The sequence below is a fragment of the Danio aesculapii genome, chromosome 3 (genome assembly GCF_903798145.1).
Source record: "Danio aesculapii chromosome 3, fDanAes4.1, whole genome shotgun sequence".
In the NCBI taxonomy this organism is placed as follows: Eukaryota; Metazoa; Chordata; class Actinopteri; order Cypriniformes; family Danionidae; genus Danio; species Danio aesculapii.
In genome coordinates, this window is record NC_079437.1 from 14786866 (window position 1) to 14806384 (window position 19519).

Consider the following 19519-nt stretch of genomic DNA (forward strand, 5'->3'; position numbering starts at 1 on the left):
TTTGAGGAACTAAAATAGACTGTGCACTAGCTGAGAGCAGGTCTAAAGTCCAGCGCAGAGCGCATTAGTTAAAACACGCAGGATGCACAGCAATACACAAATATATTTACAAATGAAAAAGAATGAAATAAAATATTACAAAAATTATTATTTTCTACACAAATATAAAAACCACTGCCTCCACCCCATAATCTTGGGGGACTTTTTTCAGTTTATTTACGACAACTTGCATTTGTATAATGTTATTATTATCATTATAAGCAGTATTATTTATTATTTGCATATTTATATTTGTTTTATTAAAATCAAGCTTAGATTTGTCCACCTGTCAGGTTTTGATCCATAAGGGGCATAGGACGTGTGTTTGGATATAACACTTTATTATTATTGTTCATTTATTCTTTTGCTGGCAATTAGAACTGAATTTAGAAATAGTTTTTAAACAAATCTTTGCACTTAACAAACTAAACTAATTATGTAGACTAATGGATGCCTGTGCATACAACACTTTTATCTATGAAAGAGAGAAAAAGAAAGTGAAAGTAAAGGCAGATTGGAGGACACTCATTCTCTATCGTTTTCTTGCTAGTGAAGTGTTCAGATTTTATGCCAACATTTTAGCTTATTTCATTTAAAGGGCACCTATGATGAAAATCAGCTTTTAAAAACTGTTTGGACAGAACTGTTTGCAGGTATAGTGTGTCCACAGTCATACTGGAGTGATATAAAGACAAAGAGCTTTATTTTAATCTATGCTCTGTGCCTCGTCGTATGGTCTAACAGGGTTGAGCTTATTCTCTTAATGAGTTATGGGTGTGTTTTGAGGATAAACCAATCAGAGTCTCATCTCACATTCCCTTTAAGAGTCAGTTGCATTGCGCCATAGCGCATTTGCTATTTACATGGTGGACTTTGTAAGTGGTAAATCCGGAAGGTTTTACAGCTCGAAAAATATATTTTTTTCAATAATTAAAGAAAGTGCTTTTCTAAAATCATGAGTTCACTTTTTTATTTTTATTTTTATTCTCACATGTAGGAGCCTCATTATAACTTGTTACATTTAAAGTAAACAATGTAAACATTGTCATGAATTCTGCTAACTAAACAGAAATATTTCTAAAAATTCTTGAGAAGCAAGAATGTAAATTCCCCCCAATTTGACTAACAGCTCATAAACACATTAGTAGAATGACAGAACACGACAGTTCAGTTAATTTGATAAAAGATCTCAATTTAAAAGCAATGCAAGGACATAAGAAAGCAAGGACAATGCAAACACATAAGATAATATGATGCACATAAGATGCTCACAAATATATACCATTGCATTAGGATATTAAATACATTAATGTACACTAAGATGTACATTAAATACATTGTTAATATTGCAAATGAAATTTGATTTTACTTGAACTACTGGAACACTTCCACCATCATAGTCTGCAGGCTTGTTGTTTTTTAGTTCTCCAAATCATTTTTAGATTGCCCGTCACCTTCTGCTTCCTCTATTACTGTAGACACACAAAGGCACAGATGGTGATGCTATGCAAAGCAACGCGGTTTACAAACCACACTTAACATCTGGCTTACCTTCATCCGTGTTCAGAGGAAGAGTCATATTTGTCTGACCAAGTGGATTTCTGCTGACGCACACTGGAGAACTGATGCTGGTAAGGTCCACCACAGTCATGGTGAAGGTGCTTCTCACGGTGATGTGGCCGTCTGATGTAACAACGGTGTTAAAATCAATGTTGTTCTGCAGAGGCCAGTGAACATCAGGCAAAGGCACACCCTGACTGACACAAACACAGGTGAGCAGATCCTGTTTCAGAGAGCACGTGGAGCTGTTCAATATCCGAGGATGAGCTGAAACACACACAAACTTCATCACTAATCAGAGGCTTTAAGTGTGAATTTGAAAGTGAAATATAACTGTGCTTACAGTGAACGGTCAAAGTCATGGAAGCACTGGCGCTCAGATTTTTCCCAAACGTAGCTTCACATGTAATCTCGGCTTGGTGATCCTCGGGGATGGGTGTGTAGAAGAGCTGCTCGCTGTACATCAAATATGTTTCCATTTCCCTGGGAAATCTCAGACGACGAAGCTGCTTTGAGTTGAGCCCCTTCCAGGTTACTATTGGATCACTGTTGAGGCAGAGGTCTGGAAGACTGCAGATTATTATTGTCTGTTTTCCAGCTTCAAGGACTTCAGTGTGTAGACTGATGTTCAGTTTTGCTGGGAAAAAAGAAGTTAAGCAGACTGTGTTATTTATCAGAATGCAGGCATTCGTTGTTAAAGGAAGAGTTCACGCTAAACTAAGAAAAGGTCGCTGGTTCAACTCCTGGCTGGGCCAGTTGGCATTTCTATGTGGAGTTTGCATGTTCTCCCTGTGTTTGCGTTGGTTTCCTTCAGGTGCTCTGGTTTCCCCCACATGGATGAACTAAATTGGCTGTGTTTGAGTGTGTGTGTATGGGTGTTTTCCTATGTTATGGCTGAAAGGGCATCCGCTGTGTGAAATGTATGCCAAAACAGTTGGCGGTTCATTCCGCTGTGGCGACCCCTGATAAATAAGGGACTAAGCCAGGGATGGGCAAACTCGATCCTGGAGGGCCGGTGTCCCTGCATAGTTTTGCTCCAACCCTAATCAAACACACCTGCTTGTAGCTTTCTAGTGATCTTGAAAACACTAATTAGGTTGTTCAGGTGTGTTTGATTAGTGTTGGAGCAAAACTCTGCAGGGACACCGGCCCTCCAGGATCAAGTTTGCCCATGCCTGGACTAAGCTGATGGAAAATGCATGAATGATTTAAGCTGCAATGGAAATTGTATACTAAATAGGTACTTATTATGGGGAAAAAGGTTCATTGTATACTGATTCCAGAAGCTAAAGTAATATGTAATTTGGGCTTGTACTTTTCTGTTTTATCACTTTATCTCAAAAGGGCCACCATACTGTGGGTTACTTTAAAACAAGCTGCTCAAAACCACACACAGTGGGAGTTAAAATCAAGCATTAAGTCAAAAACACATACCAGCAGAATAAGACACCGCGACTCTCTCATCGTAGACATGCGTTTCATTGGTTCCCCATTCTAACATGACTCCATATTCTTCGACTCTTTCATGTCCGCTGAAGTCCCACAGAATAATGCTGCACTCTTCCAGAATAGAAGCCAGTGGTCTCAGCAGGCCGTCCTTACGCTCCATCTCTTGTGGGCTGATGGGGAAGTCAGGGCTCCCGCTGAACCAGATCAGCCGGCCTGAATGTGTTCTCATTGGAGCAGAATACGCACAGGGGATCTGTGCACATCCCGCCAAAGCAGGGATGACATTCTTGTCCAGTTTCAATTTAAACTCATAATCACCTGTATGAAAGAGTTATCACAGTAAAACAGCATTCTGGGTATATACATACAGGGTTTAAACAGTGAAATCTGATTATCAAAGTAGTGGCATCACAGATGTTTTCACACTGCATGACTATCTGGGGTAGCGTTCTGACGGTGCTGTGATTACACTGCAAGATGGATCGGCGACAGGAGGTTTCACACCGCATGACTTGACAATAGGAAGATTCACCAACAACTTTGTCCAAACTACGTCTCACAACCAAACACACGCGAGAAGTGACATGGAAACACCGCGAGATCACGTAGTAGTAATACTTTTCAAGAGTTCACACTTAGCTGATGATTGGTTATAAAGCTGGCTTGGCATGCTGTCCCGGGAGAGAGCCCTTAGCTCATAAGATCCTCGAGCCCGGGGCTCCCTCCCATTTGCAAGGCGAGAGGGGAGTTTGAGCTCAGGTAGAACTTGAGAACTCCCCTGCTGTAGTAGCTACTGAACAGATAAGAGATAACTTGCTCCTAAGAGATAACTACTTACTAGGAACATGTCTGTGGTGCCGATTTGGATTAGTCAATTAACTTAAGTTGCATATTTTTGGATGGTGGGAGGAAACCGAGGAACCCGGGAGAAACCCACGTGAGCACGGGGAGAACATGTAAACTCCGCACAGAAACGTCGGCTGGCTTGGTAAGGACTAGAACCAGTGACGTTCTTGCTGTGAGGCAACAGTGCTAACCACTGGGCCACCGAGCCACCCATTCAGGAAAGGAGGAGTAGTAGGGGTGGAAGGGGGGATTCTTCAAAACGAAGATGGCTGTTATATGGAACTCAGGGTTTTTATAGTGGCTTAGCAATCGTCTGATTGGTGAATCATAAATTGAATAATGCAGTGCCGGCTGCAAGCAATCATAAGCACTTGATCCTCTCGAAATTAGTTTATAAATAAACTTATCGGTTTCATAAACTACACAGCAAGACAATATTCACAGATTAATTTCAGGCAAACTTTAGCATGTAACTAAAAATGATACAAAATTGAATACGATGTAAAATAGCATTTAAGACTTTTTAAAATACTTTTTAAGGGTCTTAAATCTCTCTAAATTGATTTACCAACTTTTAATCATTCTTAAGACAATAGCAGACACCCTGGCATTATAATGCAACTGAAGCATTTCCTGAATTCTTTGTTAATTGTAAGTTCCCATTAAATGACTTGATCTTACCGCCTGGATAAAGGCATCCATTATTTGATCCAATCCACATGTGTAGAAAAGTGAGCAAAATCAGCCATGTCTCACGCTGAACTGCTGAAAACTTCATCCTGTGGATCTATTATAAGAAAAGTGTTATGAGATTTTGAAATTGTACTTGATTGTAAGGGTAAAAGTGTGAGTACCTTTTTTGTTTTGGTCTCTCCACGTTGGATATTCCTCCTTCAGTGATTCTCAATGCTACTTTACAGTTCAACGTACTCATGCTTCAGAGGCCAGTTAATAAATAACTAAGCTTGAGTGAATCGATTTCTTGTTTGGTGGATAACGCAATCAATCAATGATGTTGTGAGTTAGAAACAAACATGTCTTAAAGTAAAATGTTCATGAAACTTTTTCCCCCATTTTAAATCAACAGACTTACTAAGTGATCCAGACCTTAATTCATAGAAACAGACAATGAAAGCTCAAGCAGCATTCTTTGTGTATACTGTACAGTTCTGAAAAGATACACGAGGAACGTGGAGTGGAATACACAATATTTGTTATGTGATATATGACATGCTGTAGCCTTTTCTGTTTGAAGTTGTTGTCATGGTGAATGCATTTCTATTGATCTCCAGAAGCAGAGTAAACTGAAACTCTACACTGTACACAAGTAGCATCTGTTTGCAGGAACTGGAAATACAGACAGTCATCTTTAGTCCAGTGAGTAGCCAAATTATTACACTATTTAGGACAGAGCTCCTTAAAGAGTATTCAATCTGGACCCATCTCCATTTCATATTTCATCTGGATTTTTGAACATGTGTAAGGGATTCAAAGTGTGTATTTACTATTTGCATGTTAACGCATGTTAAAACTTGAGATTGTGTTACTTTTTAATGTCTATTTGGTGATGTTTCAGAATTACACAAAGTTTTCAAAGATTATTGGACATACACTACCTGACAAAAGTCTTGTCGTCGATCCCAGTTGTCATCCCAAAAATAATAACTTTACTTCTAGTTGATCATTTGGAAAAGTGGCAAAAGGTAGAGCTTTCTGTTAAATCATCTGTTGAACTGCATCCCAATCATCACAAGTACTGCAGAAGACCTATTGGAACCCGCATGGACCCAAGATTCTTACCCAAGAAATCTGTCAAGTTTGGCGAATGAAAAATCATGGTTTGGGGTTACATTCAGTATGGGGGCATGTGAGAGATCTGCAGAGTGGATGGCAACATCAACAGCCTGAGGTATCAAGACATTTGTGCTGCCCATTACATTACAAACTACAGGAGAGGGCAAATTCTTCAGCAGGATAGCGCTTCTTCTCATACTTCAGCCTCCACATCAAAGTTCCTGAAAGCAAAGAATGTCAAGATTCTCCAGGATTGGCCAGCCCAGTCACCAGACATGAACATTATTGAGCATGTCTGGGGTAAGATGAAGGAGGAGGCATTGAAGATGAATCCAAAGTATCTTGATGAACTCTGGGAATCCTGCAGGAACGCTTTCTTTTCTGTTCCAGATGACTTTATTAATAAGTGATTTGAGTCATTGCAGAGATGTATGGATGCAGTCCTCCAAGCTCATGGGAGTCATACACAATATTCATTCTTTCTCCACTGCACCATGACTTTATATTCTATACTGTACATTATTTCTGTTAAGTGACAAGACTTTTGTCTAAGCAAAGTCAGACCTTACTGTCCTAATGAAATAATTAAAAATCAAGGCATGATCATATTTTATTTTGGTGAAATAAGTGTTATCTAGAGGCCTTTGTCTTTCATTTAAGCCACTTCTGATACCAAATGATCAACTAAAAGTCAAGTTATTGTTTGTTGTTCCTAAAACTTGGATAGGCGACAAGACTTTTGTCAAGTAGTGTAGACGTATTCATTCATTTTGTTCCATTCATTCATTCATTCATTCATTCATTTCTTTTCTTTTCGGCTTAGTCCCTATATTAATCTGGGGTCGCCACAGCAGAATGACCTGCCAACTTATCCAGCATATGTTTTATGCCCTTCCAGCTACAACCCATCACTGGAAAACAACCATACACACTCATTCACTACGGACAATTTAGGTTACTTAATTCACCAAGTCTTTGGACTTGAGGGGTAAATTGGAGCACCGGGAGAAAACCCGCGTGAACGCAGGGAGAACATGCCAACTCCACACAGAAATGCCAACTGACCCAGCTGAGGCTCAAACCAGCAACCTTCTTGCTGTGAGGTGACAGCACCACCTACTGCGCCACCACAGTCCATTTTGCTCCAATCCAGCACAAAACTGTTCTGTTTCATTTGTAAGGAGATTGAGTTGGATTTTCTGAAGAGTGTAAATGTCAAATGCCACCATGAATTAAAAGTTTAGGCAGCTGATGGAATACATAAAGCACCATTTCTCACATTAAATTGATCTGTTTTCTGCACCATGTTACATTTGACCTACCTTCAGTATTATTTTGTAAATAAAAGTTGCTGTCACTTAAATTAAGCGTCACGTGTCATTTTGCAACCTTGCACTTATTAATGTTTATTTAAATGTAAAAAGCACTGACCTGAGAGCTAAGATAAAAACCAGAAAAATGGCGACATAAATGGGCACTAAATATGCACACATTACTATATACTTGCCCAATGCACCATTAAAATGATCAAATATTATTGTAAAAACTAACCATCGAGGGACGCAATAACATGTTATGGTTTTACAAGTTAAGTTTAATGATTTTAACAAATAAACTTTTTCTTTTTAACATTTGAATAGAGAGAAAATTATGAAAATAACTGATTTGATTGGCTTTTCCACAAAGGTGTGTGCCCAACTACATGTTTGAACAATTAAAACAATTCAAAATAGGGCTGCACAATATATCATTCTAGCATTGATATCGCTCACTACTTTTATACTATAGACCATTTCAATGTGGTCATGTCATTGCCCCGTGAACATTTCCTGCTTGTTATCAAACTATTTCATAACTGTAACAAGAGGCAATTCAATCATAACCTAATGTTAAAACAGCTCTCATAACATTATTTATCAATATGTGGCTCTTTTAGGATTCCCAGAAGCTACCGAAATTAAAAATGTAAAACAGTAAATACGTTGGGACCATTGTTTTTGTTTACATCCCTCAAAATGGCCTATAATTTATTTTATAGTAAACCAAGATCCACAGTTCAGAACACGTGAGATTTGTTCAAATTTACATGGAGTGAAATGTCAGGCACAAAAATTTTTACCATTTGAAATTTGAATAAAGGCAAATTTTTAAAATGATTTCTACAGTGAACACTATACAGTGTTGTTTTATATTTGATTACACTAATTTACTTTAATTTACTAATTGACTAATTTCTAATTTACTAATCCTTTTTAAATATACTTGCTCTATTGTATTTAACTGTGCTTGTAATTTATTTGTTATATTTGATGCACTATATGCACTATACAGCACTATATGCACTATACAGCACTATACGCACTATACAGCACTATACTAGCACTATATGCACTATACTATACACTACACAGCACTATATGCACTATACTATACACTATACAGCACTATATGCACTATACTATACACTATACAGCACTATACTATACAGCACTATATGCACTATACTATACAGCACTGTATGCACTATATGCACTATACAGCACTATACAGCACTATACTAGCACTATATGCACTATACTATACACTATACAGCACTATATGCACTATACTATACACTATACAGCAATATATGCACTATACTATACAGCACTATATGCACTATACTATACACTATACAGCACTATATGCACTATACTATACACTATACAGCACTATATGCACTATACAGCACTATATGCACTATACTATACACTATACAGCACTATATGCACTATACAGCACTATACTAGCACTATATGCACTATACTATACACTATACAGCACTATATGCACTATACTATACAGCACTATATGCACTATACTATACACTATACAGCACTATATGCACTATACTATACACTATACAGCACTATATGCACTATACTATACACTATACTAGCACTATATGCACTATACTATACACTATACAGCACTATATGCACTATACTATACAGCACTATATGCACTATACTATACAGCACTATATGCACTATACTATACACTATACAGCACTATATGCACTATACTATACACTATACAGCACTATATGCACTATACACTATACAGCACTATATGCACTATACTATACAGCACTATATGCACTATACTATACAGCACTATATGCACTATACTATACACTATACAGCACTATATGCACTATACACTATACAGCACTATATGCACTATACTATACAGCACTATATGCACTATACTATACACTATACAGCACTATATGCACTATACTATACACTATACAGCACTATATGCACTATACTATACAGCACTATATGCACTATACTATACAGCACTATATGCACTACACTATACACTATACAGCACTATATGCACTATACTATACACTATACAGCACTATATGCACTATACTATACACTATACTAGCACTATATGCACTATACTATACACTATACAGCACTATATGTACTATACTATACACTATACAGCACTATACTATACACTACACAGCACTATATGCACTATACTATACACTATACAGCCCTATATGCACTATACTATACACTATACAGCACTATATGCACTATACAGCACTATACGCACTATATGCACTATACAGCACTATACTAGCACTATATGCACTATACTATACACTATACAGCACTATATGCACTATACTATACACTATACAGCACTATATGCACTATACAGCACTATATGCACTATACTATACACTATACAGCACTATATGCACTATACAGCACTATATGCACTATACAGCACTATATGCACTATACTATACACTATACAGCACTATACTATACAGCACTATATGCACTATACTATACAGCACTATATGCACTATACAGCACTATATGCACTATACAGCACTATATGCACTATACTATACACTATACAGCACTATATGCACTATACAGCACTATACTATACAGCACTATATGCACTATACTATACAGCACTATATGCACTATACAGCACTATATGCACTATACAGCACTTTATGCACTATACAGCACTATACTAGCACTATATGCACTATACAATATACTTTACAGCACTATATGCACTATACAGTGTTGTTTTATATTTGATTATACTAATTTACTTTAATTTAATAATTGACTAATTTCTAATTTACTAATCCTTTTTAAATATACTTGCTCTATTGTATTTAACTGTGCTTGTAATTTATTTGTTATATTTGATGCATGATTCACCCTCCTACAGAATCATCCCAATCAGTTTAAGATAAATTAATGAATGATTTCCCAATAGAGCTATTCAAGTCATCTAGTGAAATTGTATTCATATCGCAATATATATCGCAGAAAAACAAAATATTGGAATGTCATATTTTTCCAATATTGTGGAGCCCTAATTCAAAACATTTTCTATTAGTATTTACAGTCAGCATTTCTGTACTACTTTTCTATTGGTATTAATTGCCACTTATTTTAGATACAATAGATCTGGTGTGAAATGTACATTCAATTCAATTCATCTTTATTTTTTTAGCGCTTTTACAATGTCGATTGTGTCAAAGCAGCTTAACATAGAAGCTCTAGTAAACTGAAATTCAAACTGTCAGTCCAGTTTTCAGAGTTGAAGTTTAGTTTCGTTCGTTGTGGTTTAATTTTCACTGCTTAAAGTCCAAACACTGAAGAGCAAATCACTGAATGCGCATCAAAACTTACAATAAAGGCTATGCATTATTAACTAATGTTCATTTAACTAAATCAAGCTAGGAACTGTCAATCTAAGATATTACATGATCACCTCTCACTTCAGCAAAAGGTTTCCTAATATGCATACACATTCACAAGGCATGGTATGCAGCCATGCTGGGTTTTTCATTATGTTTGCAAATGTTGCCATAGTGAATTATTCCTCAGCGCAGGTCTAAAAATGATAATCTGTCTCCCTCTCTGAGCAAACCGGATAAATAAAAACTCCTTAAACACAATCATAAATCACTATTTAGTCTTTCCAACTTTAAATTCATTTGGTGAAGTGTTCAAGTTTTAATCCTGTAATATAAACGATCGATTTTGGCAAGATAGTCCAATGCTTGTCTCCATCTTGTGGTACTTTTTTTAGACACCAAACTTTAGGTTTAAAACGTAAGTATTTTCCATAATAACAAATGATGAATTCCTTGCATTAAAACATCATTTTTGTGTAGACGATATGTCTTGGCATTTCGTGCTGCCTCTGAGATTCTACCATTGGAATTTTAGTGTCAATATTTAATTAAAGAGCAAACCCTGGCAGAAAACCAACACAAACAGCGCCTTAATCGCTTAAGTCTGCAGGTCACATTTTAATGAACATTTATTTTTCAATCTTTGTACATTAATGCAGAAGAATATTGCTGCACAATGTTTACTTTAGTAAATGTCCAGAAACGCAATCTGATGTGTTTCTTCCTCTCTACCAGTGCACATCCACGAGCGAAAACTGAACCACAGATGATTCCACATGGAATTATTATATAGAAAAGTCATTATTAACTTTAAAATAATAATAAAAATAAAATCTGTCAGTGATTATCAGTAATGTTCAGTTAATTAAGCAAGAAAATAATCACTATCATCATCCATTTTTTTTGTTCTAATGCCGACCTATATATCAAATTATCTCACACAGGGAATCCAGCTTACTACAAACAAATGTACTACATACGATTTGATCTGTTTACTACATCAAACTACAGGAGTGCATCATGTTGCCAGTCAGTTCTCCAAATGATTCAGATTATCCGTCATCCTGTGCTTCCTCTATTAAGTGTAAATGTGCATATAAACACATAGTCACACTAGGAAACTGAAAAAGTACTCACTTAATACCACACTTAATAACACTCATTTGGCTTACCTTGACTGATGTTTAGTGGAAAAGTTGATTTCTGTCGACACACACTGGAGAAATGATGCTGGTTAAGTCCACAACAGTCATGCTAATGGTGTTTCTCAGGGCTTGTTCACACTCGGACTTGGTTCATTGGGTCCTGGACAAATTCAAAAATGTTCCCACTTTAATTTTTAAGACAGAACTCATTGCTATAAACAAACAAAGTAGTAGCTTTTATGACATTCTTACTAAAAATCCAGAACAATGCAGTGTGCTGGGCTGAATGTGCTCATTTTTGAACATGTGATGTGATTTTTTAATAAATCAAGAGGCTTGTGCATTTTTCTCTATATTATCAAATATCTTCTTGATGTAAATCTTTTCTGCTAAAAGTCTTACATTTGCATAACAATAATTCAGTTTGAAACTATTAAGAGTTCAACAACAAAACATCCATTAATTTATGTTTTGATGTGAAGATGCTTGAATTTTCTTACAATTTGCAAACAAAACTGTTTTTAAAGAGCTGTGAAGAGGATCTCAGTCGATCAAGGTCATGTGTTCATGTCCTCATACAGAAAAGCATGAGTTCATTCACACACACAAAAGACAAAACAGTATTTCTGCAGTTTAATTTTCACAGTACACTGTCCACATTGTGATTTGATTAAGGGCAGATGACTTCTTTTGATTCGTCCAGAATTTTCTTGGATTGTAAAGCTAATTCCATTTTTTATGACTGAATTCCACAATTCAGTGTGGGATTACTGGAAACTTCCAGAGAGAAAAGCGGCTGCAAAAACCATTGTTTTATGACTATTAGAATGATGAACTGATCATTAATTTTATTTATCAAATGTTATTGAATATATCAATAGCTAATCAGTAGGTTTTAGAATATATTCTCCCATCAAGACCAGACTTAATACAGAATATATAGTCAGAAAGATCTGAATTTTATTTTGTGTTTTTTTTTTTGTAATGAGAGAAAATATAAAATAAGATAGTGAGGAAAAACAATACCTATTAAAATGAATTTATAAAAATTTACATTTTAAGATGCTAGAAGTACCATCCTCACAGTTTAATACACTACCTGACAAAGTCTTGTCGCCTATCCAAGTTTTAGGAACAACAAATAATAACTTGACTTCTAGGCTTATATGCTCTAGATTACGCTTATTTTACCACAATAAAATATAATCAGGCCTTAATTTTTAATTATTTCATTAGGACAGTAAGGTCTGACTTTGCTAAGACAAAAGTCTTGTCACTTAACAGAAATAATGTACAGTATAGAATATAAAGTCATGGTGCAGTGAAAAAAAGAATTAATATTGTGTATGACTCCCATGAGCTTGGAGGACTGCATCCATACATCTCTGCACTGACTCAAATCACTTATTAATAAAGTCATCTGGAATGGCCAAGAAAGCGTTCCTGCAGGACTCCCAGAGTTCATCAAGATTCGTTGAATTCATCTTCAACGCCTCCTCCTTCATCTTACCCCAGACATGCTCAATAATGTTCATGTCTGGTGACTGGGCTGGCCAATCCTGGAGCACCTTGACCTTCTTTGCTATAAGAAAGTTTGATGTGGAGGCTGAAGTATGAGAAGGAGCACTATCCTGCTGAAGAATTTACCCTCTCCTGTGGTTTGTAATGTAATGGGCAGCACAAATGTCTTGATACCTCAGGCTGTTGATGTTGCCGTCCACTCTGCAGATCTCTCACACACCTCCATACTGAATGTAACCCCAAACCATGTTTTTTTCTTCACCAAACTTGACTGATTTCTTTGAGAATCTAGGGTCCATGTGGGTTCCAATAGGTCTTCTGCAGTTTTAGGGACAATTGGGATGCAGTTCAACAGATGATTCATCGGGAAAATACCTTCTGCCACTTTTCCAAATCAACTTAAAGTCAAGTTATTATTTGTTGCCCTTACAACTGGCATCGACGACAAAACTTTTGTCAGGTAGTGTATAGTTTAGGGAAAAAAAAGGGAGACTGGGTGCCTCAATATGGGTAAAAAAAAGCACACAATTGAATTGTAATTGAAAAGCAACAAATCAGTTATATTTTCATTTTGATGATATACAAAACCATTATGAATGTATTGTTTTGATTGTTCTCATAATGTCCTTGACTCAGTAATGTAATTTCCGCGTTTATGGATTTTTTTTCATTCATTCATTCATTCATTCATTTTTCTTCAGCTTATTCCATTTATTCATCAAGGGTCGCCACAGCGGAATGAAGCGCCAACTAATCCAGCATTTGTTTTACACAGCAGATGCCCTTCCAGCTGCAACCATTACTTGAAAACACCCATCAACGCTCATTCACAAACATACACTACGGCAAATTTAGTTTACTTCAATTCACCTATAGCGCATGTGTTTGGACTGTGAGGGAAACCGAAGCACCTGGAGGAAACCCACACCAACACGAGAGAACATACAAACTCCACACAGAAATGGCAATTGGCCCAGCCAGGACTCAAACCAGCGACCTTCTTGCCCTGAAGCGACAGTGCTAACCACTGAGCCACCGTGTCACCCATGGATTTTTTTGTATTTTATAAGTTCTTTCATTTCTACAACTTCTGGATTTTGATGTTTGGTTGTTTTGTGAACCCACTGTGGAAAACCCTATATACCATACATCTGTATGTACATTTGGAAACATTGAGTTGCACATAAATATTGTTTTTTTAAATGTACATGCAATAAAAAACTAAATCAGTTCAGCTTTTGAAATTGTTCAGTTCAGAGTTCATTAAAACTAAGAACTTTCTTTTAATGTTCAGATTCTGTCCAGCTCAAATCACACACATAATCTCATTGTTTAAATACGTTTTGTTTTTATAGAATAGATAATAACTGACATGCTATCAATATTATTAGCATCGCCTTTTTAAAGTTGTTATGAATATGGAACAAAATAAAAGGCAAGATTCCTATCACTTTCCTCTCTCATAATCATTTTCCAGTCCTGTAATGGCTAATAGTGTTACAATAATCAAATCAGTCCTGACTCCAAAGCTCAATCAAGCTACTATATGCAAACCAAATAATCACATTACTGTAATTATATTACTGCTGTTGTTGTTATCTTTACTATTATTATTACATTGTCTAATCAAATAATTTACAGCTAGTCAAGCTGGAAAACACTACCCTGCTCTTCTTGTGCAGGGTTAGCTGAAATTTCACCTAAATCTGATGCTTTTAACTTATCAATGCATTCTATGGGGCAGTGTATGCGCACGTCTGAGCTGCAGGCAGTCAGCAAGTGCATTGAGCACACCTCCCTAGTACAGTTTATCAAGGATCTACTGCTGGATCTATAGTTAGTTAAACGTAATATTTAATTAATCTTGTCTGTATCTAACTACTCTTTGGTATTTGAATTGATTACTTGTTTTCAGGTAACGTGTTTCGGCTGAGCGCAGATAAGTTAATTTATGAATTTATGTAAACACGTACACTGATTCTGCATATTTTTACTCATTGCTTGCCTTTATTTCCTATATTGTATTAACTTATTGTTTGTTACACGTTTATAATGGCCAATATTGATTATTAAAACTGATATTCAGCAAAAGAGACAGGGTTATGATTCATAGTTTTCAATGAAAATGAAAGGAGGCAGTTATGTTATAGCCAGTTGTGTTATAATATGAAATATATTAGGCTTTATTTCAACCGTAGTTGTTGGAGGCTGAAAATGAGCTTTGCAGGCACAGGCCCCCCGGAAGCAGGACTGGGCATCTCTGTTATTGATTATTCTATTTCTATGCATATTTTATTCCCTCTACATCCTAATTTAAGGGGGAACTTAGAAACGATTGGCACAGGGCCACTGGACTAAGAGTACAGACATTCAGAGCTGTGTTTACATTTGTTTCTAAACTATGCTTGCATATGCTTTGGAAATTCCAATGGCAAAGAGCGGAAAGAATTTAACAAATATTTAATGTGTGCCAAAAACGACAGGTAATTTATGTAAATTGCTTGTGTGTTCCTTTTGCCTCTGCATCTGATAAACATAATCTAGACATCAAGGACAAAGACATGTCAAATTTTTTCTTTATAATCATCATAAATTCAGTTTAATCAGCTTTCTTTATGCAAAATGAAATATTCTTTCATTTTATGTAAATAATAAATGCTAACTGCTTGTAAAGATTATTATAGGTGTCATCAAGCAGATAAAGGAAACGACAAGAAATTCAAATATTTAGTTGTTTCACATAATATGAACATCTGATAACCAGAACTGCTTAATATTTATGTCAGTTCATATGTCATGTTTTTTTGCAAGACCTCAGGCTACATTTATATGTACCTAAATAATGTAGCAGGATACAATAATGGTACTGTACAAAGAGATCTGTTCTCTTTTCCATCACATTTTTCTTTCGGTCAGGATCACATGAAATCACACAGGAAATGCTGTAGTGTCTCACAGTGCGTCATGAGCTTTTCTACTAGAACAGAGCAATGAAGAGACTGGCTAAGACTAAAATAGGTCTCTTTATATTCATTCTCCATTCCTCATTTGTTTTTTCAGCCTGATTCATTGTAAAAAAAATCCCTAACTACAACATCTATACCCTAAGGTCCTTGCACAAGGATAGTGGTGTGTTTAAGGACACAGATCTAAGCCATTTTTTCCAGAAAATCATGGGAAATGTTCATCATTTGGAGTCATCATTTACTCATCCACACATTGTTCCAAACCAATATAAATATACAGCATTGGAAGGAAATGAAGACAGCATTTATTAGACGGTTATTATCGATTTTCTGGATTTGGCAATTGACATTATGTGTTTTGAATAATTTGCTTATGACATATCGATTTTCTGGATTTGGCAATTGACATTATGTGTTTTGAATAAAACATTAATTTGCTTCATTACAGATAATAGATTTTTTCATTCTTCATTTATTTTTCAGTGGTTTCTTAATTTTTTTCCAGTGCTGAATTTTAGGTATGTAACAGATTATAGTATAGACCACACACACCACATTACGGAATTCAAGTGATGCTCAGAGTAACTGCTAAGTTTAATTATCATCTGCATCATCATAAATGTTGTAAGAATTTTTACAATATTTAAAATTCCCAAAAAAAGGGTGTAAAAGAAAACTTAATTTTGTGTTTGCACACTGAACTTTTGAGGGATGAAATCTTGGTGGGTACACTACCTGACAAAAGCCTTGTCGTCGATTCCAGTTGTAAGAGCAACAAATAATAACTTGACTTCTAATTGATAATTTGGAAAAGTGGCAGAAGGTCCATTTTTCTGATGAATCATCCATTGAACTGCATCCCAATCATCACAAATATTGTAGAAGACCTACAAGGACCCAAGATTCTCAAAGATATCAGTCAAGTTTGGTGAAGAAAAAATCATGGTTTGGGGTTACATTCAATATGAGGGCATGTAAGAGATCTGCAGAGTGAACGGCAACAACAACAGCCTGAGGTATCAAGACATTTGTGCTGCCTATTACATTACAAACCACTGGAGAGGGAAAATTCTTCAGCAGGATAGCGCTCCTTCTCATACTTCAGCCTCCACATCAAAGTTCCTGAATGCAAAGAAGGTCAAGGTGCTCCAGGATTGGCCAGCCCAGTTACCAGACATGAACATTATTGAGCATGTCTGGGGTAAGATGAATGAGGAGGCATTGAAGATGAATCCAAAGAATCTTGATGAACTGCAGGAATGCTTTCTTTGCCATTGCAGATAACTTTATTAGGTTATTTGATTCATTGCAGAGATGTATGGATGCAGTCCTTCAAGCTCATGGGGTCAAATTTCGCTATATGTAACAGTGTATGTGACAAATAAAGGCTTTTTTCATCATCATCAGATGTGTTTTTTCAGATCTGTCTACTGCTATTTTAATACTAAAATATTAAAGCTACGTGAAGTAAAACTTACTACGGCCCTTATTTCATTTCTATTTATTTGTGCTAGAAAAAAAAAGATTGTTTACTAGTATTCAATACTGTACACTCACTGCCCACTCACTGTACACCTGTCCAACTGCTTGTCGACGTAAATTTCTAATCAGCCAATCACATGGCAGCAACTCAATGCATTTAAACATGGTCAACACGATCTGCTGCAGTTCAAAACTGAGCATCAGAATGGGGAAGAAAGATGATTTAAGTGAATTTGAACATGGTGTGGTTGTTGGTGCCAGACAAGCTGGTCTGAGTATTTCAGAAACTGCTGATCTACTGGGATTTTCACACACAACCATCTCTAGGGTTTAGAGAATTGTCTGAAAAGGAGAAAATATCCAGTGAGCGGCAATTCTGTGGGTGCAAATGCCAAAGATCAGAGGAGAATGGCCAGACTGGTTCCAGCTGATAGAAGAGGCAACAGTAACTCAAATAACCACTTGTTACAACCGAGGTCTGCAGAAGAGCATCTCTGAACACACAACACATCCAACCTTGAGGCAGATGGGCTACAGCAGCAGAAGACCACATCGAGTGCCACTCCTGTCAGCTAAGAACAGGAAACTGAGGCTACAATTCACACAGGCTCACCAAAATTAGACAATAGACGATTGGGATAATGTTGTCTGGTCTGATGAGCCTCGATTTCTGCTGCGACATTCGGATAGTAGGGTCAGAATTTGGCGTCAACAACATAAAAGCATGGATCCATCCTGCCTTGTATCAATGGTTCAGGCTGGTGGTGGTGGTGTAATGATGTGGGGGATATTTTCTTAGAACACTTTGGGTCCATTAGTACCAACACAGCATGGTGTCAACGTTGTATTGTTGCTGACCATGTCCATTCCTTTATAACCACAGTGTACCTATCTTCTGATGGCTACTCATAGCAGGATAACGCGCCACAAAGCGCGAATCATCTCAGACTGGTTTCTTGAACATGACAATGAGTTCACTGTATTCAACTGGCCTCTACAGTCACCAGATCTCAATCCAATTGAGCACTTTTGGTATGTGGTAGAAAGGGAGATTCGCATCATGGATGTGCAGCCAACATATCTGCAGCAACTGCATAATGCCATCAAGTCAACATGGACCAAAATCTGAGAATTATTTCCAATACCTTGTTGAATCTATGCCACAAAGGTTCTGAAGGCAAAAGTGGGTCTAACCCGGTACTAGTAAGGTGTACCTAATAAAGTGGTCAGTAAGTGTATGTTAGGTATAGCTGTTTAAAGAATACATAGAAAGTATTGAAAGTAATACAAATAATCTGATCCTTGACTCCAAAAACGTAATATGATCTGACCTGAGTCTTGTGATTCATTGCACCACTAATACAGACAGACAGACAGACAGACAGACAGACAGACAGACAGACAGACAGACAGACAGATAGATAGATAGATAGATAGATAGATAGATAGATAGATAGATAGATAGATAGATAGATAGATAGATAGATAGATAGATAGATAGATAGATAGATAGATAGATAGATAGAGAAAGTCAAAAGAGTCCAGAGTTGTTTTGAACCTCACTTACTTTAACTGTAGGGACAAAAGCAGAAGTAATAATAATATTCAAAATGTCTTACGTGTTCCACAGAAGACAAAAATCATAGCGGTTCATACATTACGATGCCGAGTAAACAAACAGAAACTTTCAATGTTATGCTCAACCTGTACCTTAAATATCTTTAACACATACAGCCTGAATCACTGCAGCACATGTTTAGACTTACAACAACAGAATGTTCCCTTCTCAGACTCAGAAGAAAACTGGGGTTGTCGGGGGGTGGGGGTGGGCAAGCATTTGATTGGCTGCTGCCCTTTGCATTGTGACCATCATTGGCTACTGAAACGAAGGGGTGAAACCTTCTCTTGTACACATAACCCTTCCTCCAGTCATGAGGTGCTGCCATGCCATGGGCTAATTCTGTACTCGACACTCGTATTAC

At 36.7% G+C, this 19519-nt stretch overlaps 1 protein-coding gene across 3 annotated transcripts; it reads right to left on the reverse strand.

Moving 5' to 3' along the window:
• Positions 1 to 1210: 1210 nt before the first annotated feature.
• Positions 1211 to 19338, reverse strand: bckdhbl (branched chain keto acid dehydrogenase E1 subunit beta, like). Of its 3 annotated transcripts, none has more exons than XM_056453227.1 (7): positions 19304 to 19338; positions 11596 to 11728; positions 4576 to 4681; positions 3034 to 3366; positions 1943 to 2236; positions 1591 to 1866; positions 1211 to 1511 (listed from the first exon to the last, which is right to left on the reverse strand). In XM_056453227.1, the coding sequence occupies exons 3-7, from the start codon at positions 4670 to 4672 to the stop codon at positions 1459 to 1461; spliced, it is 1053 nt and encodes a 350-aa protein (XP_056309202.1). In that variant the 5' UTR covers positions 4673 to 4681; positions 11596 to 11728; positions 19304 to 19338; the 3' UTR covers positions 1211 to 1458. The 3 variants fall into 3 exon arrangements, with proteins under 3 accessions (XP_056309202.1, XP_056309200.1, XP_056309201.1); XM_056453225.1 differs by having other exon boundaries at positions 19248 to 19306; XM_056453226.1 differs by lacking the exon at positions 19304 to 19338 and adding an exon at positions 19157 to 19247.
• Between the last annotated feature and the right edge of the window lie 181 nt (positions 19339 to 19519).

Excerpts from the sequence above, each read along its gene's own strand:
- bckdhbl (XM_056453227.1), bottom strand. The coding sequence starts at position 4,672 with ATGAAGTTTTCAGCAGTTCAGCGTGAGACATGGCTGATTTTGCTCACT. Across the intron at positions 3,367-4,575 it reads TGGATGCCTTTATCCAGGCG|GTGATTATGAGTTTAAATTG; the intron begins GTAAGATCAAGT and ends TCTTTCATACAG. Across the intron at positions 1,867-1,942 it reads CATGACTTTGACCGTTCACT|CTCATCCTCGGATATTGAAC; the intron begins GTAAGCACAGTT and ends TGTGTGTTTCAG.